We start from the raw sequence: 27,103 nt of genomic DNA on the forward strand, positions 1-27,103 counted from the left end.
TGCTCAGAGAGCACAATGTAGCTCAAACAGAATGCTCCCAATCAACACTTTGTGGTTGCTATAGCTGTATAACGAAGAAAATGAATAAAAACGTCTTTCTTGTGCTGTAAATTCTTAACTTGCACCTGAAGGTAGACAGAACAGGTAAGATATAAAACATAGCATGTGCATCTTAATTAAGTCCTAACTCTAAGGTTTCCTCTTCTACCTGGAGTGGGAATCTTCTCAGTAAATTTGTACAGGAAACCATAGCCCAGATAACCTAACTTCTGTATTTATGAAAAATAGTAACTTGTGTCCTGAAAACACTGAGGGAATCATCCACTGTCTGGAAAATCTATGCTTACTTCACCAGAATGCACTTCAGATTCCTTAAAGGTGTTTATATAATGTTAATTAGAGATCAAAGATAATCTGATTATGAGTGGGGGAGAATAAAAGAAAATGCTGATTATGTTATTTAAGGCAGCACTAGTGTATGACCTTAAAGAACGAGTTTCAACTAGTCTGACGGAAAGAATACACCACTGTTAGGAACCATAAAAACACATCATCAATTACAGCTTGACCTTGATTGAAGCATACTCTGTATGTTCAGTTAAAACGTGCTTTCATTTTTCTGCCAAACATACTGCTGAGAAATGAATTTTAGATGGGCTGGAGTAAAAAATAAACTTAGCTGAGCACCGATTTGTGATTAGTAGGAAGAGAAACAAAAGGAACTTTGAAAAATGAATGGAGGTGGACAGTACTGACTTGGGAGAAAATTAAGCTCTGCCATCAGTTTAAATGCAACCACAATTTAATGCAAGCAAAGTTAACATGACAATAAATAAATAAATAAAAATAAAAGAATGCAGAGGAAAATCTGACATACCTTAATTCAATTAAGAAAGCAAAGCACATTAATTTACCGTGAACTGAATGCTTATTACAAATGGTGAATGACTGCACACACTACAATATCGTACACTGTAAAATCTTGTTACACTTCTTTTGAAGAAACAGGATAAAAACAGCTGAAGAAACCTTTCACTGAAGCAGCTGATGTGCTATCATCTCTCATATCCGTGTCCTTGTAGTTATCTGTGATACTGCTGGATTGCAGTTCTGCAAAAGAACGAGGTGCATTTGTGAAATTCGTAGCTCAGAGAAAAATAGCCACCAGCCCACACTTATAAAACTTCTTGTTCTTACAACTAGTTCAAACAGACAGAAATCCTCCAAACACATCAGGCTTTCTCTCTAAATGGGCTCCTCCAAAGCCACGCCACTGCCTATAAATAACTGTTACCGTGTGAAATCTGTACCTTTCTGCCAGTAACCAGCGCTTGGGAGAACAATGTGTTATGCAAAATGAAGTCATATGAATCATTTCACAAAATTTGATTTTTAAGTGGGTACAGGCACTTTGAAGCATAGAAGCACTCCCCTACCTATCACACCTATCACGCTATATATAGGACTTTTTTTTTTTTTTTAATGACAGAGAAATAAAGAGATGAAAGGATGAAAGAAGGCAGCTGCAGGGAGAAATAAAAGGAGAATTATTCCTAAAAGTGGAACAAAACAGTTCTGTCCCATTGAATGTGATGCACATAGCTGTGGTTCACGTGACCTCCTGCTCTATTACACGTCCTCCTCAGGAGTCCAACCTGACCTGACTTGCCAACAACCTCACAAATCACGCCGTCCTACCCCTCGCGTTGCGAACACCTTTATGCTTAGAAGCCGCATGCAAGCATTCAAAAACAAATACAAACTCCTCCGACAACCGCTTTTTATAGGGAATGAACTGCAATCTGCAACAGAGCTGCCTCATTTCGAGGTGCCCACGTCAGGCCGCTCCGCACGGTGCGACCAGGTCACCCCGCCACCGCCGTGCCCGGCCCTTCACGCCTCGCTCGGCACAGCCCGGGCCGACACGTGCCCGGGGAGCGGAGCGGGGCGGGGCGGGGCGGCACAACCCGGCACGGCTCCACCGTGACGCCCGCCCCCTCACCGCCGCCGGCTCCCTCCGCCGAAGGCGCGAAACAGGGCGCGCATGCGCCGAAGCGCGGCGCGCGGGGCCCGCTGGCGCCGCCGAGCCACCCCGCGCTGCTGCTGCTGCTGCTGCTGCTGCTGCTGCGCACGGGCGGGCGGGAGCGGGGAGCGCGGGGAGGGACGTGATGACGCGCTGCGTGTCGCCAGGCGCGCGACCCACGCAGCGTCCGCCGGGCGCGTGCCTCCTCCTGGGCCAGCGCGTTCGGGGCTGCTCCGGGCGGGGGCGGGCGGGGCGAAGGCTCAGTCCTCCTCCTCCTCCCTCCCTCTCCTCCTCCCCCTCCCTCTCCTCCTCCTCGGGTCCCCTCGCCGAGGGCCCGGCCCCTTCCCTCCGCGGAGCGGGGCCGTGCGGCGGCGGCGCCTCCTCCTGCTGCCGGCCGTGCCGGACAATAGGGGCGAGCGCGGCGCCCGTCTCCCCCCGGCTTCGGTTCCATGCGCGGCGCCGGGCGCCGGGGCTGACAGCGGTTCCCGCCGAGGCCGAAGGAGCGGCCGCCGGCCCCGGGCCGGGACTCGCCGCCTCAGGCTCCGCAGCGCCGTCCCGCTCCTCCGGCCCCCGCCCCCCGCTCCTCGCTGCCGGCGGCGGCTCGTGCCGGGCTTTGGCGGCGGCGGACAAAGGCGCGGGGCCCGGCGCGGCCCGGCCCGGCCCCCCGGGGGGTGCGCGGGCGGTGAGGAGGCGCCGGGCCCCCGCGGGCGCTCTCCGTCCCGCCGCTCCGCTGCGGCGAGCCCCGCGCGGGCAGGTGCGGCGGCGGGCGAGGCCGCTGCCCTGCGGCGGCTCGGCGTCCCGAGAGCTTTTCAATGGAAGTATGCTGCCAGTTGCCGGTGCTGCCCCTCGACAGGCCGGTGCCGCAGCACGTCCTCAGCCGCAGAGGGGCCATCAGCTTCAGCTCCAGCTCCGCGCTCTTCGGCTGCCCCAACCCCCGGCAGCTCTCGCAGGTAGGCGCTGGGGCCGGGACGGAGGGCCGGGGGTCGGGACGGGCTCCGCTGGGGCCCGGGCTGCTCGCGGCCCCGCTGCCGGGGAATGCGACATTTTGTGTGTGCCCGCTGGAGCCGGCCTCGCGGTGTCGGCTGCGGTGACCTCCCGGGGTTATCCCCGCCGGCTGGCGGTCATCTTTCGGCTCCTAAGCCGGGGCCGCTTCCTGGCGTCTGGCTCGGGTCCTTCGAAGAAAGGCCAAGTTTCGGACGGTGCGGCCGAAAGCTGAAGTGACTTTACCGAAATAATGAACGTGCGCTGCGGTATTCTGTTTGGGATGTTGAGCTGTGCCTTCCTTCAACTATGAGGACTTGGCAGTCCGTCTCGAACGAGACAAAGCTCCGTGGCTTCGCATTGCCATGGTGTTGTTCCCTGCCCACATTACATCAGTCACAGAGATGAACTCCATGGTATCTTGTTTCATCTGATCGTGATGGGAACGTGCATTACGACTATCAGGACAACAGGCAGGTTTTGCTTGAGAACACCATCCTGAATGTTGGGATGCGTGCTGGTATGGCTGCGACCTCCCAGCAAATGGTAATAGGATTGCATTCTGGTGTAAGCCTTTGGAGAACATGTGGAATTGTGGAGGAAAGCACGTGGGAAGGCAGCTTTTGGCTCCTCAGGGTTTTTGAAAGGTCTCTTTTGGGACTCTGCGTGATGTCCTTAGAGAAGGTGCAGTCTTTGCTCTTCACGCTTGTAACGATACTATCTTCACGTTTTTTTGGTGTTTCATTGAGATATTCTCTTTCATGATGCACTGTGCTTCACACACATAAATAGAGAATGGAGAGCTGCTGGCCTTGGCGTTGTGCCTCCTTGGTCAGCAGCGAAGCTGTGTGTTAGCATAAGGAGTGTGAGCATTTGGGAAGGAAGAATGAGCAAATACCGTGTTAATTAACAGGAATTTAAATGTATAGTAACACCTTGTTAGTAAGGAGATGAAGATAAACATCCACTGACCATCCCTTCCACCAAGTATGAATGTAATACTTAATGGTTGAAAGCTGTTTTTAATGGCAGATTAGTTTTCCACATGGCACTAGGTTAGGATGTTTTCCATTTGTACTCCTTCACCTGAGTTTTATTTGATGGCAGTGATTTTCCTACCTGTGCAAATCTTCCTGAAGGTCTGATCTAACCAAGCATGTCTGTGCCAGTGAGTGAAGGGTCTCATGTTATTAAGAATTCATGGTCTTATGGAAGTAGGCATGAGCAAAGGAGTCAAGGTGATACATTGTATTCGTTCCCTTTCTGTTTAGTCTGCCATGCAAGTAAGGGATCAAGAATGTAGAAGCCTAACAAATTAAATGGAGTAGTGGCGTTGAAGGTTTTATTTTTTTTCCCCCTCGTCTTTTTGAGCTTCTTGATGTATTCCTTTATTCTTGACCATTGTGCTGCAGGTGTATTAGGGTGAGTTACAGGGAGAGATGGTTGTGTTGCATGTCAAAAAGTGAAAACCCTACATATGCTCGGCCAAGTAGTATTTCCTTTGGGTAAGTCAGAGAAATAAATTTATGCAAACGTAAAAGGGAGCTAGGGTATTTAAGTGAGGAACTCTCTGCAAATACAGTCCAGCTGATTATGGGATAGCTATATTTTGTTGTCTTTGGATTACCCTTTTTTCCCCCTTTGGAATCACAGATAATAGGATATGAATCTCTTCCAGACCTGCTATTATTGTAGATGGGCATAAATGATGGGCTGGAGGGCTAATGGTTCTGTGTAATTTCTGAACTTAACTTTACCTTGCAAGACTCCTGGTATTCCATTTTGTTTGAAGAGGTGTGAGTCCTGGTCTGTTGCTTTCAGGGTTGTTTGGGTTAGACTTGAGCAATAGGAGTACAACTGAAGATCTGTATTAGCATGCTCAAGAAAATCATACGAGTTGGAAAGAGCCTCTGGTGATCATCTAGTCCAACTCCCCTGTGCTAAAGCAGGCTCCCTACAGTAGGTTACACAGGAAACCAGTGTGTACAACCAGACCAATATTTTATGGTTTTATACACGTTTGTCAGGCTTTTTGTCAAAAAGTAAGAGCTTGAAAAGTGGATTCTCCCTTAAAATGTGAAATTTCTTAGGCTTAAGATGTTTTAGGTTTATCTTTTCGACAAGTAAGCATTCATATGGGAAACAATGATAAGACAACTGCATACAGTGTGAGGTGTAGATTTTAATCAAGACGATGTGAAACCTGCAAATATTTATCTCATTTAATTTAAGTTCGGTTTAATATTTTGTTTAAGTTTCACTGAGTGGGCTCCAGTGGAGCTGTGCATGTTGTTTTTTTTTTCTTCACAGTGTGAATAAAGCAGTGCTGCAAATGACCTCGGGAGTTGTGGTCTACTCTTGTCAGCCCCAGGAAGGATGAATTGTACTTAGAGTACTATTAGTAGATGTTTGTCTAATCTGTTTGTCTAATATGCTTTTTAAGATAGAGTCTTATGAGATGTGGTGAGCTGACAAAACTCATTATTGCTGAAGGTTAAAGTCCTGACACTGGGCGCATATTATTACTGCTTCCTTTATACCATCTCTGATGCTCGTCGGGTGCTCCTGATTCAGTTCACAGAATGAACAGAAAACCAACCTGGCTGGGAAGGCTGAGTGATGACCTGCCATCTCCTGGGATACCATAGGCTTAGTGAAGATAGTCACAACTGATTTAAAAAGGATGGTACCATGAGGCTTTTGAAACCATATCCATAAAAGCCTCAAATAATAGGAATTATGCAATCTCACCAGACAATTTAACTGTTGTTAACAGTGCTTAACTGTTCTGTCATCTGAGAGTTCTTTCATAACACTGAGTTTAGATCTTCCTTGTGGCAATTTAAACCTGTTTCTGTCCCCAGTAAATGTAGAAAACTTACTTCACTTTGCATGTTTCTTGTATGAATGAATGATTTCATTGTACTCTTCTTTTCTCTAAGTTCAAACTTTTAATAATGAGAAAAGTAAAAGTGGCATCTACTACCTGGAGGTTGTGATAGTTGTTGTTCCAGTCCAGTCAGGTGAAGAACTGCTGCTGTGTGGTTTTATCCTTTTTTTTGTATAGTTTTAAATGCTGGTGTCATAAGTTGGTTTTAAGGGCACCTGAATTAGTGATTATTGAAATGAGGCATTTCACACTGGTGAGATTAAATTGGGGTTCACTGCAAGGTCAGGTGGATGTTAAGTAGTACCTTGGATCACACCTTAGGGGTGTTTGACCCCACTGTTACAAAAGGATGTTTTTAAAATTAAAGATGAACTTTCGGACAGTAATTTTGTATTCTTTGCCTCATGTCGTTTTTAACTTCTGTTATTAATATTAGTTAAAAAATTGCCAAAACTGTAGCAGTGCTTATTTAGTGTGAAATGTTTGTCAGATTTTTTTCTTCTTTAATGAGTGAGGGTTTATAATGAAAACCACTTTAGAAACACAGCTGTGAGCACTTTGAGATGACATGCCCAGCGTTGTATTCCACATGCACACAAAAAGCAAACCAACAGAAAAACTTGAATCGAGTGGTCAGCACATGTTTCTTCTTTTTATGCCATACAAACGTGTCATAAGTGAGTAAGAGAAAACTTTGGCCCAGCCTGTCATTCTTGCTTCCTTTTTATCCTTCTGTCTTGTTACTGGTTCTGTGCTTGCTTTAGTGCCTCCAAAAGTTGCATTAGTGGTGGCTGGTGGTAGAAGCAACAATCCAGTGTTTGCTTTTCTGTCTGTAAGAGTTGGAACTTTATGATGGAAACAAAAGAGATGTAAGGATGAGATTCCATGAAGAGGGAAAGGAGCAAGTTATAAAAGATTCCAACAGAATCTCAGAAATGTAGGCACTAAGCTTTTACCTGAACCAGGTCATTAGTAAATTACTGTCTGCTCTTAATAACCTAGCTCACGATCCTTCATTATTGCATCTTAATTTCGTGCATTTAAGTAGCATATCCTCATGCTCTGTGTCTCTGCACACATGCATGCGTCTGAACGATAGACTGCAGGTAACGCGTGTGGAATCTGAAGTTTGACTTAGAGGACACAGCAGGAGAAAAAGCCGAAAGAGCAGCTGGAGGTATGTGTCACCATGCAGTTCTTCAGTGACAGGTACGTGTTTCCTCTGAGAAATGTGCTCTCCAGCAGCAACCAAATGCCTTGGACAACTTTTTCTGACACTGGTGGTGTTTGTCCACTACACCAGGTGTGAGATCCAAATACATTCCGTGCTGCGTATGGCATTAGAACACATAGGTGTGTTTTTATGGTGTGGACATAGACATTGGTTGGTCTTTAATCCCACAGTCACACCTCTTTGCGATGAGAAGTGTTGACATGACCTATTTTTTCCCTGGAGCTGCTCATTTCTGCATTTTCCTCTTGGTTGTGTCAACTTCTTTTTTTGATCAGGTTATTTTTCAGCCCTTGCTGATTCATAGTGTAGCTTCACAAATGATCGTTGGTGCCTGTTAGTAATGAGGAAGCAGTATGTCACAGTGCTAGACCAGGAGTAATGAGCAGTGGGGAGACAGAAGGAATGCCTTATGTTGGGCCTGCAATCGAATGTGGAACTTACCCCAAGCTCCTTTCTTTGCATGTTCTCTGTTTTTCATAACTTTTCTTTCATTTGGTTCCAATCCTCTCCATCAGTGCTTTGCAGCCTCTTGCTCTTTTATTAGCTTTCTCCTACTGTTTCCCGTATCTCTACTGCATGAATAATTAACAAGTGAAAATAATGAAATAATTTTCATGTTGTGATTCCTAGCCTCTGGAATTAATTCTGTGTGTTGTTGCTATGCTTGCCATTCCCTTCATCTTGTATTTATTGTGTCTGGTTGCTGAGATTGCATCTATTCATATGAGAGGCAGAAACTGACTCTGGCTCTGCACAGCATGGACAAGTTCAGATTGGGGTTTTGTGCACAACAGTAATTTTATGTGGCAGTTCATTTTTTAAAATGCTTTCTGAGTTTTATGACCAATTAATTTTTTCATACATTGGAATGTAAAGCAGCCTTGGTACCTTCATTTGCAAAAGGTCATAGCAGCTTATTTCATGGCCCATAATTGCCATGGAAGATCCAAGCAGAATAATAGTTTTAAATCCTCATTAATTAGTTTGTCTTGGATCCCCAGAAGTCAATTCTTTGTTGCTTCTTTGTCTGGATTGTGTAACATATATGCAAAGAATACTTTGTGCTTTGTATCAACCTCAACTTTCTGATGCTGTTTTTGAAAGAGAATTGGTTTGAAAGGAGCGACTGCAATCCTGTGCCCCTTATGTTTAAAATTCATTTTTTGAAAGCATAAAACAATTTTGCAAGAGTTTAGGTTTAGTATATGAATAATCAAGGTAATTTGTGAGCTAATGAGGTAGTGATGTAGTGCTGTGTTAAAAATGCTTTGTTTGGGAGGTCTGTTTCAGCAGGCTTTGTTAAAAGCCTGCATTTGTTAAGTCAGTCTTTCTTAGGTTACTGGAGAAAAGTTCTGCCTTGGATTAATTTTTGACTCAGTGTGGCAATACATTCAACTGTGAGGTAAAATAAAACTCTTAAAATCATGCAATTTTCAGATGGTTCTGTTGTGCTACAGCTGCTGTGGCATGTAGAAGGTGATGCTGGGGACATCCACGATGGAATCCTTATTTCTTCAGTTCACCTGCCGACTGCAAAGCCTGCGGGGTCAGGAAGGCACCCTGCTGCTGGTAGTAAGAATGTGCTTTGTTAGAGCAGTACCCCCATCATGCTGATGACCACTGGCTTATTGCTGACTTGCGTTTTGCTCATGGCTTTGTTTCTACAAGTTTCCACTTGTTTTTTGCTGAACTGTAAGTTTCTGAGTGTGCTTGGTCACTTTCTAGCGAGGAGGTTCCCTGATTCATGACTATTTCTAGGTACTACGAGGTTATGGATCCCATTTAAGAGACGCCTTCTGAGTGGACTAGGCATGTTGTGTTTTCTTTCTTAAAAATTCACTGAATTTGCATGCAGGTAGGATGTAATTTGACAGCTTAGATTGGCTTCACGTTTCTGGAAAAAGAAAATCTCGACTCATTTAGTTCTCATTTACTGTGCAAGTCTTTGTTAGTGCAAGTCAATACTTTCTGCACGTGAATCTGTACAGTCGGGTGTCTAAGATAAATTCATATACATTGTGATATAACTTAAGGAATGCGGTGTGCTCTGTTTTTTAGACTATCCTTTCCTTGTAAATGCAGGATTCAGGGTAAACACACAAACACACAGATTAAAAAAATAGAAGAGTTTAATCTTAATTTTGAAAGTTGTGCTAAGTAGTACTTTTAGCATTGAATAGTCCTTTGTGTGCACTCAAAGCTAAATAAAACATTCAATTCTGTATTAATTGCTTCCACTGCTGAAAAAACTATTTCATATGAGTGAGTGCAGATGCTTTGTGTGTGTGCACATGCACGTAGGACTTTATGTGCATGTGCCTGGGACCTGGAGCTGAACCGAGACCTCTCTAATTCCTGTTAAATATGATGCGCAAAATTCCTCAGTAGAACTTGGGAGAGTTTGAGTTTCATTAGATGTGAAGTTTTCCTTGATTTGCTCTGATTATGTCATTAACAAGTAACTGCAATGTGAATAAGCAGCCAGCGTAATCCAGCAGGGCAGCCTGCCAAAGACAAAGTATTTTATTATAAAAGCGCAGTTCTAGAAACCTGGATTTAAAAGCTAGTTGGGGAATTGCTTATTTGTATGTTTATATCCTAGGTGTACTGTAAGAAATCTGTAGCCAAATGTTTTGTTTTCTTTCTGGTCTAGAATAACTTTTGTGGCTGTTATCTCACCTCTGCTGCCCTCCTCCCACCCACACTGAATTTTTTTTTATTTCTACTGCAGCAGTCTAACTCCTGTTTTCTTCCCACTTTCCCCCACTTTGTACACCTGTGATCCAGCAATCTGATTTATTATCTTCCTAACCGCACTCCCACAATAATTATAATTAAACACATTCCCAGAGTCAGCTTTTCATTGCAAGGTAGAGGGCAAATTCCTCTCTGCTTCTAACTGGGAATGTGAAAGAGCCAAAATCTGCAGTAGGCCTGCCTGAACATCAAGAAGAGTGTGCTGGAATGAGAATAATGAGAATAGCTCTGTGTCAGCAGAAGACTTGACTGTTTCTCCTGCTTCTTGCTGCCAGATGAGATACATGGAGAGAAAAAGACTGTTTGCTCTGTGAGCAGTCTGTCTTCTTCCCCCTCATCTCCCTGTAGCAAACACAGCTGGAGGCTACTGACTAGTCAAATGGGATATTTATTACATGTGAAACGCAACGTGCTGCCCATCAATTCTATCCCAAGGGTAGAAGAAACAGGAAAAGATACAGGAGTTTATTTCAAGACTGTGAGGAAGGAGATCATGATGGGTGGTAGCTTGGGACTTGGGCTGGTAGGTCAGCCTTGGTTTGGGCTGTTTTAACGTAGTTGCATTCAGTTTCCTTTGCTCGTGGTTGTCTTCAGTTGTTTTGGAAACTGAGATACTGTGTTGGGGTGCTGACAAGCAAGTGACTTCCTGACAGACACACTCATAAATCTAGATCAGTGCAACGGAGCATTCTTACAAACGTAGTGCTTTACTAGTAGAGTCCAATAGTGGAGTTTCTGTTCAGAGCCCACATCTGTCATGGCAGTGATGCTTGTCTGAATTCAGTCTTGCTTTATTTGTAGCTAATATGTTGATGGTGCAGTTGAAGGTGTACTGAGGAGGTTTCATGTTTAGTCAGTCATAAATTTGCACTTCCGTTAAAAGACCTAAAAAGGAAAAACCCCTAAGACTTTCAGTGTAGCTAGGTTCTTGTGCATTTGGTCATCTCTTGAGCTATGTAGAGGAAGAGAGTGTTGTCAGTAGTGCCCAGTTTCTCCTTCGGGGTGATAAAAGCATGCACTTAATCAGCTCTCAGAAAATCTAGAATACTTACATTTCCTTGATTGTTAACTGTACAGTTTTAGACTGTAGATTTCAGCGACTGAATTAACTAAGCTTTTCCTTCTGTCTGGGGGAGAAAAAATCATCCATAATTTCTTCCACAGCTGCAAACATGGTGTGAAACTGCTAAATGGAAAATGTCATGGAAGTACATGTGGGGAGTTTCCTTTAACATCCTTGCTTATAGTGAAAGATCTGGGGAAGGACTTCATGGGGCTTGTTTGGGTTATTTCTCTTGTTTTGAAGTCAGAACTGCTTTTTTCAGTGCTGTGATGGTAGGCTTGTCATTTCAATCAATGATGATGGATTGGTCCAGTTAAAACATGCAGTATTTAGCCTACAGGTCTGTCAGAGGGAAAGGTACAATTTTATCTATTGCCTGAATTAAAAAAAGTGAACTTGAGCTTTTTGCCTTGAGAATTCTATAGTATCTCAAATACTTGCAAAAAATTCTCTCATTTGCTTTTTCCTCCTTTAAGAAGGGTCTTGTTTTTCTCCTGAGTGTGGTCATCCTATTTATAGCTTGCCACAAAAAGTGGGATAATTTAGCAAACCTACCGTAAGAGAAGACAAAAGTAAACATAGCAAATTGCAGGTACTAAATTCCTTACGTTTTTCTTGCATGGAATGTGTTGGACTTGTACTTGGCAATCTTGAGCTCTTTTAAAGAGGAAAAAAGCTTCATCTCCTGAAGGGGGTTTGAATGGTTGAAGCTATGGTTACCTTGGTGTTTTGGTTTTTTTTTTTTTTTTTTATTTTTGTTCATGTAATATTCTGGCATTATTTTTGCCAGTGCCCTCCAGGTTAAGGAGGCATGAAGGAATATTGTGTGTCTTAGTAAGAGGCCCTTGATTGAAATCTTTCCCCTACTGCCTTCTGATACAATAGAATTCAAGTGAAGTAATCCATGCACTACAATGCTAATCCATTTTCATGAGCTTTTTAGGAAGGATGATCTGAGAGAATTAGACAAAAAGTTATTATTCATGATTGGTTGAATAAGTAAGAAAGGCTATTATGACTAATGAAGTTTAAGACTTTTTTTTCCTTTCTCTTGGATACTGCTGTATTTTTAACAGCATAGGGAAGGGACTGTGTTTTAAAAACAAACTAACAGATTTTACTGAAACCAGTTTGAGAAACTAGAGGTCAATTTTTTCTCTTATAGCTAATGTGACAGAGGATCTGAGTGGGGGACAGGAGACGGCGATAAGTTAAAGAATACGTCTTATGTATGTTTTTTAATGAAATGATGAAAATGTTACAGAATTTCTGTTTCTAATGCTCCTCAAGATAAGATATTAGCAGTTGAGCATAATATTTATTGTATTTAATGCATCGTTTAAAATGAGGCAGTTTCTTTAAGTCTGTGCTGTTGGACGCTCTCTGCTGCTGAGCTTAGTGTTTGGTGATGAATGTTGACTGGAACCGTGGGTATTTTTGAAACTGGTATTACTTTAAACAGAATTTCTCTGTTTTCACAAGCCAGTTTTATTTAATGTCTGCAGTCTTAATTTCAGGGCTCTCATTGTTAATTATGCGGTATAGGTAGCAGTGTTGCTTCTATCTGCATATCCTTACTCCTTCTCTTGTGCTGACTCTTGCAATCCTCTGACCCTGCAGAGAGCTGGTTCACAGAGCTAAAGCTGCAAAAACCCTTCCTTTTTTTCTGCCCCTTTTGCTCTGCTTGGCTTTCTGTAGAGTGTGAGGAGGAGAGTTGGTGCAAGGGAAGGAATGGGAACTGCAGTTGGAGGCAGCATTGACCCAAGTTGTCTGCACAGCATTGGAAGAATGTTCAGAGCAGCTGACACTGCGTGATTGTTTCAGTTTCTCCCCAAAGGAGTGGGATGAATAAATGCCTTATTGTTATCCAAATCAACTAATGCTTTGTGTTGTGCTGTTTAGTAATTTTGAAAAGGCATCCTGCACCCTGTGGCTCTTATGCATTAGTATTTGCATAACTTCCACATCTGTAATTTTGTCTTCATTAGATGAGGCCACGTTTCTGTGCTTTTTGGATATTGGATAGACTTGGTAATAAGAATGTTTTAAGAGGTAGGCTATCATTAACCTTTGAACAAATGCTTGACTGACTACATTAAATCTAAAGAGTGTGTATTTATTTTTTTTAAACAGTAAAACACCCAATTTGGAAATTTGGATGATAGACTTAGCGAAATACATAAAAGCCCCCCCCCCCCATTTTTTTTATGAATACTGCATTTAGAAATAATGTACAAATGAAAGGTTATTTTCTCATGAAACTGAAAGCTTCTTTCCTTTCTGCACTTTGTACTGAAAAGTGGCTGTGGTTGTTACAGCTTATAAATGAAATGTGTCAGAACAGGAGAATCATTCTTTTGTCTTTGGAGAAGTGCTGAGAATACTTAAAAGGTTTGTGAGTGTGTGTCTGAATATATGTATATAAAAATGTGATAAGTAGATGATGGTATATGGTGGGTGCTGCGTAGCTTCAGAAAAGATAGCAGCACTCAGCCTGCCATTTGCTAAGTTGCTGTCTTGTATCTGACAGGTCACAGGACAAAGCTATATTGTAAAAACACCCATTTCTGGAAGACCTATTGCCTTCTTTTTGTTTTTTCTGAACAGCAAGCTTATGCTTACTAGATTTCTGGCCTTTATCATTTGCAGTGAGGATTTAGTAGTGCTTGGTTGGAATGAACAACCGAGATAAAGGCAAATTGGTTTTATGCCATTGTAAGTTGCTGCTTCAGGATGATGTCAGGTGACTGATTTATCCTTTTTATTCATTTTTTTTCCTCCCCCTCCTGGATTTGTGGCTGTAGTATATCTCCATCAGAGTCTGTAGAGGTTGCCCTGAAGTGCGTCTTGGGCCAAGTATAGTCATGCCATAATAGCTATTCCCTGTGATACTGAGTTGCCAAACCAAACGAATGTGGATTGACTCATTCCATGTGTGTACAGTTGTTTAGCCTTTGGTTTCTGCTGAATTTAGTAAGAACGTATGGCATGCTGATGATGTTGATTGGCAGAATTATTTCAAATCCCAGCCTGCAGTGAGTCCATTCAATTTGATGGAGGTATTTGTGGGTAGGTTGCTAGGGGCCTTTATGGAAACCGTCTTACCCTAGGGGCAGTGCCTTCAGGGATGCCCTGTGTAGGCATGCTGGTGTACAGGGGAATTTGGGAACTCTTCATGCACAGGAAATAAGTGCGTCGTGATAGAAGATGATGGAAGAAAAGGAACAGCAGCAATCAGCGTATTGACTCCCATTTGAAGTGTTGCTGGCTGTAAGGGATGCTGTGTAAGGGTCTTGCCTGAAATTCCCTTTGTGACATTTGTGAGATCAGAGGACTAGGAAAAGCTATGAGCTGTGCCCAGGCTCATCCCACCAGCCCCTTATGGGGTTTGCTCTGCTTGTGAAAAGATGGCTAGATAATTGATGTGAACTACTTGATGGCAGAACATACTTTTGTTGTGAAAGCAGTACGTTTTTGTTTAATGCACTCATCGATCTCCATCTGTTTCATCTGTTGCATTTTCTATGTGTACTGCCTCACTTGTGGCCCTGCTCTCATAACATGGCTCAGATACAGTCCCTCAGACCTTTTGTGAGGACCCAGAATTTCCTTTTACTCCAAAGGTGCTAATGAAAGCAGTTATGGTAAACAGAGGAATTGGATGTACGGGAGGATTATGGAGTATTTATTAATATACAATAAAGTTTTGAGTGGATCCCTGCTCTCTGAATTCCACTGATTTCATTGCTTTAGGGAAAAAGGAAGCAGTTCCTCAAAAAAAAGCAGGAAGAAGTTGTTGATTTCCCTGGACACTTGTACTCGTGTATGGTGTCCCACAGTGGTGCATGCTTTCATCTGAGCTTCCTGTGTGGGGGTGCTTTTTGCTGTGTCCCTGATTCCCTGCAGGGAAGTGTGTGGCATTGTGGACAGTGCAAAGAAATCTCCAGTGAGGGCAGGAAAAAAGGCACTGGTTAGCATTAAGACTCCTGCTTGGTTGCCAAAAAAGCATATAGTAGCCCATCATGCTGCAGGGCAGTTAGGCAGGTCTTTCTCTTCAGATTTTGTGTTCTTAGGTTCTGCTGGTACCATTTCAGGTCTCTCATGGGGTCTCCGCTTTGGCTTTGAATTACCTCGCATCCATCTGATCAGAAGTGCTGTCTCACAGACTGAACCTTAGGTGCTCCCAGTTTAAGGATCAGATGCTGCTGCTTTGTTTCAGCTCCAGGACTGTTGCTTGCATGCAAGCTAGGGCTACAGGTGCTGCATGGAAGTAGGCTGAGCACCAGCAGATTCAGAAGCCCTGTCCCTTGATTGCAAGCTGCCTTGAGGTGGTCTTGTGGTACACTATGCCATGTTAGAGTTTGCGCTCTCGAAGTAAAAGGATCTTTTAAATCAAGGCTGCTAAGATGCTTAGTAACTGAGGGAGTTAGTCAGAGTTGAAGGAATAAAGCTGAAGCACAGTGTTGATGCTTTTCAGAACTGGGGCTGTACAAGATGAGAAGTAAGAATAAGATATGATGATGCATGCTGGGGCCCAGGGACAAAAATACAAAATTACTGGTGCAGATACTGCAGTGGGTATTAGTGCTTTGAATTTTTGGTGTTGCTTCCACTTTTAATTGAATTGTCACTCCTGTACTAGTATATGTATTTTCATTAAATTCAATTAATGCATTTATACTTATTTGTGAGAAGCAGTGCTGTGAGAAAAGAGTTCTTTCTTAGAATAACTAATTTATGCTACACTTATTTATCCAACACCTTTGTAAGAGTCCATGAGTAGTCATGGAATATTTTGTCTACTAGACATGCTTTTTGTGGCAGAAAGCAGCCTGATGACATTTGCCTCTTAATCTTGGAGAAAGAATCTCTGGTTGATAAACTTCCAAATAAAATGCTTTCTTTGTATTCCATGGACATGAAAATGCTGTTGACCTGCTAAATGAATTGCATTTATTTTTCCTGAATATTCATCTTCATTAGTATGTTTCAGGTATTAAATATCAGATGACTTGATTGCTTTCAGTAGGTTTTCTGCTCAGGGGAGTCTGAAGAACTTCCAAGCCTACTTGCTTTAAATTTTCTCTGTTAGTGTTTAAATGAAGCTAGCTAGTGAATAGAGCTGTGAGGACTGTGATTTTTAGCTCTTACCATTCCACAGTGCAAATGCCAATAATCAGCTTGCAAAATGGCATAGATTGAAGTTTGAATCTCCTACTGTCTTGAATTTCTAGAGCACACAGGTAAGACAGTTAAAACATATAGCAGTGCTTGTAACAAATAAAAACCAAACAACAGAGCAAAAAGAACACAGAATAAATAGTGTGTGGGTTTTAATTGTGGATATATTTTATCCAGGTATTTAAGGTAGGAGTTCCTGCATAGAGGTCTTCAAAAATGTGCATGGTGTAGTCTTGTCCCTTGACTCCTTCTGAGGGTACAGAGGGTTTCCCAGGTGCAAACTCCTGCTGCTTTCTGATGCCAGTGGTAAAGGGAAAACTGGTTTGTTCTCTCTTTCATGTGCATTTCTTGTTTAAGTGTTAGAATGAATGCTTTAAAAATATTATGGATGGATGGAAAAGGTTCAGAATTCTGAACTTTTTAGTTGATGACTTCAAATTGTCTTGTAAACGTGGATCAAATTATAGCAGAATAATGCCTTCCTGAAGATGATGAAGGAGTTATAAGTATGTCAAGAGCCACTCCTTGAGGCCATGGGGTGCAAATTAATTCTAATTACCCCATGGTGGATTGTGTCATTGAGGTTTTTTAGGCTTTCTGTTCTATAAGGTAGTTATCCCAGCATGTTTCTCAAGATGTCTCACCCTGTTTAAATCTACATGACACCACCTGGAGGGTTCTACTGTAAATTGCATTGGCTTTGTGATGTGTATCTCCAAAGCCAGCTGACAGCTGAAAGTGTTAGAACATCTGCAGGAACCATATTACATAAATGTGCTGGCAACAATGTCAGTTCTTCCCACACATTCAGATAAAACTGGTATGGCTGTTCTATCTTCTTAATCAGCTTTGTCCAGCCATCAAGGTGATTTGTCTCTGGAAATGATGTCAGTTAGTTAAGAATGTGTGGTACCTCATATATTGGCAAGGAAACAGCAGTTGTAAGAAGCTGAGAAGGAAGAGTGGAAGCTTAAGAGGTTGGTGCTGAAGTTCCCTTCTAAAAGATGGAACCTGCAGAATGTCATCAACATCATGTCTCTTTCTGCTAACTGGTTTCAGGGTATGAAGATTAAGGGCAAAATACAGCACTGTTCTTCTCTGAACTTATAGGCTTTTTTTTTCTTTCCACAGATAAATGATGGTATGGGTAATTCCAGCTGCTGTGGTGTTGCCTGGAATATTGTCAGGGCTGTGTATTGAAAGCTTACAGAGCAACATTCCATAAACTTTATCTGTATTGACAAACGTAACCAACTCCACTTGCAGCCTGAATGTATTTTTGTGTCAGAGTTTAAGTTCACATGAGCTGATTAAGTTATTTCCTTAAAAGTCAATTGTTATATAAGTATGCTAAATTCGTTATAATTTTGCGGATAGTATTGACTTAGATAATTTGATTAAATGCACTTTGTGCGTCACTGCGTATAAAAATTATTTTTGTATCCTCTTGCTTTCATTTGAGTACAATAAGTGAAGCATCGCAGTTGCAGCTCCTGGAATTCATGTGCTTTTTTTGTTCCCTGGCTTTTATTCATATTAGTGGAGGGCATTAAAGTTAAGACGAATGCTTTCTCATTATTTGTATTAATCTCCTCTGTTTTCAGCTTTCTTTAAAAGAGTACATGTTTTCAGTAACTCTTAAGGCTCAAGGCCAAGTTCTTAGTATCTCTGTAACAATTAACTTTGCGTGATGTTCCCCTGTTGATGGGAAAAAGGGAAGTGAAACTTGTAGTGTCTTTAAAATGTCATGAAAATGGAGGGTGATTATTAGGTGTTCAGCTTTTATATGCTTTACCAAGTTTTCATCTTAGCCATTATATCGTACTGTTTTGGCATGGGTTACTTCTATTCCTGAAAGCAATCCCTTGATAGGGCTTTCTAAGAGTCTTTAAGTATATGCTTTTTCAACAGCAGCAGGAGAAGGAAAGGTCTTTGCTGTTAATTTCTTAGGCTTGTTATGCATCTGCTGTACAAGACTGCATTTCTTCTACAGCAGACTTACTGTGTGGATTAATGATTGTGGCTCCGTTGACTGCCATCACAGTCACTGCTGTCTTTTGCCAGCACAGTGCAGAACCCGGTATATAGCCTTGGTTCACAGCCATCACACAGATCTGCTGTTTGGTGATCTGACACACTGCAGTGTACAAATTAAATTGCAGGCTGTTGATACTGTGGAGATATCTAGACAAAAATGTAAGGAGGGGAAAAGAACTCACCAACAGATTGGTAGTATTCCCGAGAAAAATTTTCTAGATCTAGAAGATGTTTAATCAAGATACTTCAGGCAGTTTCATCAATTTAGTTGAAAATTAAACTGTAGTGAATTAGCCTTTCTTATCACCGGATATAATGAGTCTGTTACTTCATTGATTATTACTACAGAATTGATATGCCATTTAGATATATTACTGTTCTTGGCTGTTTGGAAAGTTTGAGGTATCAGTCCGTGTAACAGTTGACATCATACACTGTTTCAAGTTAATCACTTCTTTTTACTCCTTATCTGATGATGCTTTTAGTGCTGGATCCTTGGTAGCTCGCCCGTCAGTCTTGACCATAGGCACAAGAAGCTTTTTTTTTTCCAAGGAGACCAGATTTCATCCTTTCTTTGCCAGTTTTTTCAGGAGAATGCATTGAGATCAGAGATGGGAAGGGATCATCAGAGGACTACTTTCATTTCAAATGACACCACTGGTATGATGTTGATTTGATCTGATGGGGTTTGACAACACCTGCAGTTTAAAAAAAGCAGTCTCTTACCTACTGATGATGCATGTACACACTGAGGAAATGAGTCACCTAGTATATATTTTCCTTGGTTTTCATTGGAGAAAGTGGATAGGAATCTGAGGAGCCTTCTGCACGTGTGTAGCAGGCTTTGACACGCACAGATTTAGTGCATGTGTGTAGGCTGTTCCCATATTCATAAGCTCCCTGAGTTTGTAACAGACTTTATCATAGAAAATGAGCTCAGTGCCCAGAACGTGCTGATTTTCTCTGTGTGATACCAAGTTGCTCTCTGAAGGATTTCCAGATCTCTGGCAGTCCAGATTGATGAACGTATGGAAATTGGACAGGTTAATTTTAAGAACTTTGTCCAAACTGGTGAAGTTAGCAGATGTGCTATTGCATATACATGCCAAAATGGAAACAGGATAGGGAAAAATAGTCTGCCTGCTGCTTGTTGAGGGAAGCAAAAACATGCCTGCTTTCTTCTTTGATTCCCTGTTAATGTGAGCTGTGGAGCCTGAGTTCCTTCTGAATTAATCTGTTGTGGTGATGGGTGTCAGGGGGCCTAGCTGCTCCCTGCAGTTAGTTAACAGTTACAGCTGGCAATTAGCAAAATGCCTGTTGATGTTGTTTGCTGTTAGAGTGCACGGGCTGTGTAAGTTTACAGATTTGTGTGTGGATTTGCTCCTTTGCTTTTGGATCCTGCAAATAATTTACTTTTCTTACTTCAGGAAGCTTGCTCCTTTCATTTCAGGAGAAGCTCTTATGTCTTACTCCAAGCCTGAGGTAGGTTTCCTCAGCCTCCCCTTTTCACATGCTTGGGTAATAAACTATCTTACTGTCACATTTCCTGGGCACTTTGGAGATCTTGATAAAGAAAAGGTTTCTCCACAGCATGAAACCTCAAAGATGAGAGAAGCTGAGCAGCTCTGCTGTATAGATCTTTGTGGTACTTCAGCAATGCTTGTGTATATATTTTAGAAGTGTGTAGTCTAGTGCAAGGAAAAGGCAGGCAATGAAACCTGTGAAAGGTGAAACTGAGCAAATTTACCAAGTTGTGAATTGGAGGGAAAAAGGTACAGTTCCTTGAGAATTGTCTCAACTTGTTTGCCGAACCCCCTAAGTTTTCCTGTCGAAATTAAGAACAAAGAAAAATAATTAGTTCTGATATTTGTGGAATAGCAGAGCATCCTGAGTTGGAAGGGGCCCATGAAGGTCGTAGGGTCCAACCCTTGAATCTAACTCATTTTTAGTGTCACTTCAAGTGCAATGAAGGTGGTTTCAATCCCACTGTCCACTGGGTTTCTTACATTCCTTCCTTTTTCTTTAAATGTTGACTGCTCTACAAATCGCTACTCTTCTTCAAATTCTAAAGTATTTCACTGTTGCAAAAAACAACAACAAAAAACAAACTATAGACATTAGATGGAAAAGGATGTAAGAAGTCCATCAGGTAAATTTGCCAGAGTGTATTTTATACAGATGTAATAAAATGGCTGAGGAAAAGAAATAAGTATGTTGTATTTTTTGGGTAGAGGAGACAAGTGATGAGAGGCTGAGGGGTTTTGTGGCTGAATGGAGGTGAGGTAACAGCATGCTGGGGGGCTGGAACCAGAAGAGTTGAGCTTTTTCATAGGGTTTCTTTCTCCTTCTCCAAGGTTTATGTTATACTGAAACCTGCTTTGCAGAAGAAGGGAGAAAAAGGAAGACGTAATAATGTGGATGTTTGGGCACACTCCAGCTCTGTGTGCAGTACCCCACGTGCATGTATGATATCAGATAGTACAGCAGGCTCAGTTAAGGTATTCCCGAAGTACTTAGGATAGTACTCCTCTACCAGTAGCACAAGCTATAATCTGATGATTTGAGTTTGTCTAATAAACTGCTCTATACCTGTGGATTTTAAAACAATTATTTTTATTAAACAAGGAAACTTAATTATAGTGATGTTTAGTCTCATTGTAATAATTGCATAGGTTCTTAGAAGTATCTCAAGTGCTGTGCTGTGCTCTTGTGGCTAACCTGTTCAAAGCTTTGCTCAGTGTACGTTTTCAGGGTCAAAGATGTTTCAGATCAAACTGTGCACTTGAAAACTTACTCTCATCACCAAGGGCAGATTGCTTTGCAGCTAATGCCCTGTCCACACCTAGCTCCTGTTACTGTATGCTTGGGACTCAGCAGGCATTCTATGTTGAACAGTTTTGCCTAGAGGAAGCAACTTTGGACAGTTTATAAACCTCAGAATTTTAAAGATTTTTGTTTATCTTTTGGGTTTATAGATAATGAAAGCAGCGAGTCTACTATAGGAAGTCCAGTTGTGCAGGGAAAAGTGTAAGTAGTTCAGGACGAGAAGGATAAAAACAAATTGGTGTACATAGCTAATTTTATTTGTATGGTACTTCGTTGTGTAAATAGTTGCTACTCACTGGTTTAAGCATGACTGCTTTGCATTTGTGAATGTGCTTCCAAATACAGTTTATGCTGGGTATATTTACCTCTAAACATTTCTTGTGTATGAAACCTTTTTGAACTGTTAATTTTGGGAACAGATTTTGAATTTTTTGTTTTATGTTATTAGAACATGACTAATGATGCATTTAGTTTATATTTTAAAGCAGCTGACATGGCCTTTGAGATTAATCTAGTCTGTGACTTTGGTTGGTCATATGGGTAAAGTATGTTATGATGTAATGAAATTTCCATAGTACTTTTTTTTTTCCCTAAAACAAAACAACCCTGTGGTCTAATATTTTTCTTCCCATGTTGATGTAATTTTTTAAAAAAACCACTACATTTAGGAAATATGCATTTGGATTATATTTGCAGTCTGTATTAGCATCCTTACATTGATGCGTTAAAGAGATTTAATTATAACATTATTTGCTTATGGGAGGAGCTGTGCTTATGGAGGGACATAGTAATTTAAAAACTGGAAGAATACAATCCTAACAATCTTAAATAGGGTGCCCAGAAGGATTGAGGTCTGGACTGTGACCTTTGTGTTGGGCTGGGGTTTTGAAATGAGTACTTGTGAAATGCTTAGATAATTTTGATGAGTGCTTTAGAGAAGCCACTGAGAAAATTATAATTCTGCCTTCATAGTTAGAGCACTTGGCAATACATGAGGTCTGTTGCCATGGCAGACCTTTCACTTTTCTTTTTAAATAAATAATTATAATTAATTATGGGAGCACCAGCCTATGAGCATATATTGACTTGAGAGCTCTTGAAGAAGCAGTGTGTAATTTCACTCTTGATCTATTTAAAAAAAAAAGTGTATGTTGTAAGAGTTAAGCTCCTTTCTTCTGGAGAGAGGGGACATAAAATTAACGACATCGTAACTATGGATTATAAACAGTTGACTGTGATGGCTAATAATTTATAGCCATGAAAACTCTTCAGTGCAGGACAGTTTCTAAAGTATGTTTCACTTGTCTGGAAGGGCACGTCTGACATTTTCTTGAAGTGAATAGAAATCATTTACTAGAAAGACTCATCTCTCTCAAAGTAGAATAAAAATTCACTGTTGAAAAATAATAGATCTGTAGTTTTCAGGATTTTGAGAATTTTTTGCTATTACCAATCTGGGAAGTGAGTGAAGGACTGGAGCTGGGCTTTTCACCAGGGCTTCCCAGGGGAAGTTCTCTGGCATGGGGTGCAGCAGGGCTTGAACTAGTCTGGTGAGTCAGCCACAGTATGTGCATGATACCTTTCCTATTCTCCTACAGTGTTATTTGATGAAATATGATGGAAAAAAAAGGGAGCAGTAGGATGAGAGTTTGTCACTTGATTGTACACGTTCAACATGTTTGTTAGAGGCATGAGGGAAAACTTGTATTTTTGTATAGGAAACAGGAAGGAAAGTGGGGTAATTGCAATGGTGATAGACTGATTTACAGCATGAGAAACAAGGCTTGTATGTGACAAGTTGATCTCTCCCTTAACAATAAGATAAAGGCAAGAGAAGTGTGAAAGGACCACTCCAGGATCTTCAGCTAAAGGCTGGACTATTTTTTCCTGGTTTTTGCAGGTAAGCCTTTATCAGGTAGGCACTGAGCTTCTCATCCTGTTCTCTCCAGGAACAATGACATCCATACTCAATAACTATTTTAAAGGAAAGAATTACTTTAGAGTTTCCTATTGTTCTTCTGATATTTAGTTTTATGTGCTTGTATTTCCATAAGGCTTAAAATTTCCTCAGGAGGTGAGAAAGACGTGAGTCTCAGCATAATTAAAGCCTGTCTTCCATCATCTGCGGAGCGGTAACTGACAGCAGATCCTCCTTTTCTGGGGGAACGGTGCATACGCTTCTGTATGCCTCTCCATGAGCATTTCCAGCTCTGACAGTGCTGAGCTGCTGCTTCTCTCCGAGCCTGCAGATAGGCAACAGTCATGCATGTTACTTCTCTTTCTTTTCCCTCATTTTCCAAATGCTTTGCTTATGTAGCTTATTTGTCTTGGCATTCTGCTTCTTTTCTTAGTCCTTCTATAATGTTAGAGTAATACATTCATAAGGAAATCACAGTGATCTGATATACTACATTTTCCTCTCAGTGCTTAAGTCTTGTAGTGTTTATAAAATTAATAGCATCTTAGCTTGTGGCACACGGCACAGGTTTAATACTGGAGGTAATCCCATGGCAAGATGGAATGGCTTCTCACCAAAAGTGGGATTGACTAATGAAACCAAATCCAAAGACCAAAACTGGGATCTGGCAATAAAATTACATGTGATTTCTGTACACCTGAAATTTTAGGAGCCTTCAAATGTGCTGAATGAACTAACTGTTGTTGCGAGTTGTCGGTTACATGACAATCTTTAACACTAGTTAAAGATGTTATATAGGGAAGTACCTAACTGTTGCTGTGATTAGGTGTCACTTAAAAGTGTATGCTAAGATTTTCCTCTACAGCTTTTCAGTACTTTCACAAGTTCAGTGTGCCCCGTACAGATGCTTAATTTGTATGCCAGGCCCTGTGATAAGCTATTTCTGTCGATGAGATTCCAAAATTATAGGCACTGATGTCAATGCAGATGAGGTTAGCCTAATTTGGTCAAGAGAGGGCTATGCCATGCAAAATCTTTACATGGGCGCAGAAAGGCTGGTGCCAAGACTGACAGGTGTCCAGTGGGTGGCAAGGAGCTTCACAGATAAATATTCTTGTTCGTGCTGCTACAATTCTTGCTTCTTTAGGAAACAATGTCACAATTGTGTGGCTTTTATTTTCCTCTGCTCCACTATCGTTGCAGGAGTAACTACTTAGGCTATGCCAAAAGTAATGCCTCCTATTTATTTCCATGGAAACTACAACAGGTACAAAGAGAACAGTAATGCTATTTGATACAGCAAATTTTCAGCTACAAAGTGTAATTTCAGGGTAGTCACCACCATTAGTTATGCATTTTCACCGGTGATGAACAAGAGCCTGCATGCTACGCTCATAAAAATCTATACCAGTGGAGGTGACCTGCTGTTGGCATTGCTGAAATACACCACCCACCACCTCACTGTGCTCACATCCACTGTTTGGGTTCCATCAACATTCAGCAAGGGTTGATGTATGTCAATAGGTGCCATTTTTTCTGCATGGAGGAATTAATTTCCACACCTTTGCTTCATACACACTTCCATGTGAGATGTCATTTTGTCAGACTGCCCCTCTGCTGCCATCTGTCACACAGCAACATCATGTAACAGAATATTGGTGGGAAGGTTCAGCCTCTACTGCCGCACCAACACCCGCCTCTGACACTGTGGGCCAACATAATGAAGTGGGAGGCATTGTATTTGGAACAGCATAACTGGCACTGAATTTTGGGAATGTTGATCTTTTAAATCCTACTTTCTGACTTCTTTTATACTAGATTCTAAAATTCAATTTCTGTTTCATGTCAAAGCCTGACAATCACAGAATCAGAATGAACGTAATATCTTTTTACCTAAAAATAATAATAATAATAAAAAGGAGTATTACATTCAGAGGTGAAATCCCTGAAAAAAGATTATTTAATCTTTGTTGTTTTTTTTAATTGTGAGAGATCTTGGAATGTTATAAATACGGTAAAGTGGTAGAGTAAGAATTGTGTATATTGTATTGTACAATACAAGTATATTGTATTGAAGAGAAGGCTGTAAATAGGTATTAACTGTAGCTGAACAGGTCCCCAACCCTTTATCTGAGCTTTTCACCTTTTTTCCTATGTCAGTATACCAGCTGTGAAGTGTATCAAAATTTCATTAGTATATTTATAGAGTGCTTTTCTTTGTATGTCTGTTTCCATACCTCCTTTAAGTTAATATGGGATTGCATTCATGTGGCTTCTTTTGGTTAGCCTAGCTTTGAGCTTGTAATTCTGCTGTTACTTTGTCAGCTCTTTCCTTAATGATGCTTTTAAAACAAACAAATTTTCTCCATATCCAAGAGAGCGTTTTACGCTGACCTCTCTGTAATAAAAGGCTGAATCTTGTTAGCATCTCCAATGCAGTTTAAGAGTGGCAGACCTCAGGCAAGGCACTGGTGAGAAGCTCTCTGTTAACGGTTTATCTGTAGTGGGTGAGATGCTGAAATAAGCAGAGAAAGAGCTATGATGAAAAATCTTTGCACGCATGCGTTGTTGGCACCCTCACACCAACAGAATATTATTTTAGTGCAGTTGACTGCTTTAAGAATGTCTGGATGTGTATAAAATCCATCAACTGCACGAAAACACCATTATTAAACTTTATTTACAAGTTTTTAATGGATTTCCTGTAAGAAATTTGCAACCCTTACAGGTCAGAAAAAGAAAATTCAAAGAGTAGGTAGAAGTATGGAAGAAGTACTTCATCCATAGTAGAAGTAGAAGGCGGCAGAAGTATGGGTAGCTCAATAAAAGGTGGTAAGCTGGCAGTAGTGCATTGTAGCCCAGAAAGTGAGGGGTTGCGATGGCAGGTGTTGAGCTGGCTTAGGGAAAGTTAGGGCTTTCAGCTTTCAGTCTCATTAGAGCTGTTCTGAGTTTAACCAGTTCAGCTGCCATGGGTCTGTTTAACCAGTTCACTTGAATTTGGTCAGCTTAGCCTGGATGGGTGTAGGTTTAATTAGTTCTTGGGAAAACTCATGGAAAACTGCAAGCGTTTTGGATACGGTGCATCAGCAAGGTCTGAAATAAGCGTTTAGTGGGAGGAGTCTCCAGAAGAATTTTCTCCATAGATAATTGTAGCACACTCTAACTGTACTTTCTTCACAAGCTTCGAAGGTCACATTTTTGAAGTGAAAGAAGCTGAATGTAGTCAGCTAATGTAACTTTATCCTTTTTTGTATTTCAGATAGCATATGTCGCTTCTTAGTTAAGCAATTCTCTTTTTTAATGAAATGCTTGAGTGTGGCCAGCATGATCTTGCTTTGAATCTCTTTAATCTTTATAAACTCTGTGGTGACTATTTCAGTTAATTATTCTTTTTTTTCATTTGTAATGCCATTATATTATTAAAATACTATCCTGATTTGTGGATGTGACAGCATACTGTAATAACCAGTTTCAGTGTTTGACTTGCGTAGTCATTCTGGCGTTTTAATGGAAATGATCAAAAATGTAACTAGGTTAGTTTTGTTCTGAAATAAATCATCTGAATATTTTGTTGCCAGCTCTGCTTAATATATTAATCTGAAACTTTCAGCTTTCTCCTTTAAACTTGATCTTTTTTTTTTTACAACGTAGCATTTTTATGTTTCTGTATGATTGCTAATAAGGAACCAGAAATGTTGATTTTATTACTACTTTTTACATGTTTACCAAATTTTTGGATCTTTACTGATGAGTGTTTATGTGCCTAAAGAAGTGCTGAATCTATTTTGACTTTTTTCCTGTTGGGACCTTAACATTCTCAGATTCTATTAAAGAGAAAAAATAATATATATATATATATGTAAAATCATTGAATAAACACATGGTTATAATAAATGGAAAGCGAGGAGTCTCAATAGATGCCAATATTTTAAAGTGTAGACTCTTAATACCTTCTAAGAAGCGAATTGAAGCATGGAATGGGGCTATTAGAAGCATTTCCTTTAGTGATGCTGGAGAAATGAGTACTTGATGATTAGTACATGTGGATGCTTATAATGTTGAGGGAGTCCACGTAGTTATGGGAGACTACCTATCAATTGGGATCCACACAGAAGCAGTCTAGAATGGGAGACTACCCATTGATTGGGATCCACAGAGAAGCTCTCTGGGTTTCTTATTCAGTCTGTTTGTTT

The 27,103-nt window shown here is 41.1% G+C and overlaps 1 protein-coding gene across 3 annotated transcripts in view; it reads left to right on the plus strand.

Annotated features, from left to right (window-relative positions):
* The first annotated feature begins 2,771 nt into the window (after positions 1-2,771).
* Positions 2,772-27,103, plus strand: part of PDE7A (phosphodiesterase 7A) — a 71,034-nt gene continuing 46,702 nt past the window's right edge. For 2 of the 3 annotated variants that reach the window (XM_065751757.1, XM_065751760.1), the window contains exon 1: positions 2,772-2,973. In XM_065751757.1, the coding sequence (XP_065607829.1) occupies positions 2,836-2,973 (138 nt within the window). In that variant the 5' untranslated portion in view covers positions 2,772-2,835. The remainder of the gene's footprint in view (positions 2,974-27,103) is intronic. The other variant, XM_065751759.1, reaches the window with a different exon arrangement.

Source organism: Cyrtonyx montezumae, unplaced genomic scaffold, assembly GCF_038088225.1.
Source record: "Cyrtonyx montezumae isolate F1298 unplaced genomic scaffold, pur_monq_1.0 scaffold_8, whole genome shotgun sequence".
Classification (NCBI taxonomy): Eukaryota; Metazoa; Chordata; class Aves; order Galliformes; family Odontophoridae; genus Cyrtonyx; species Cyrtonyx montezumae.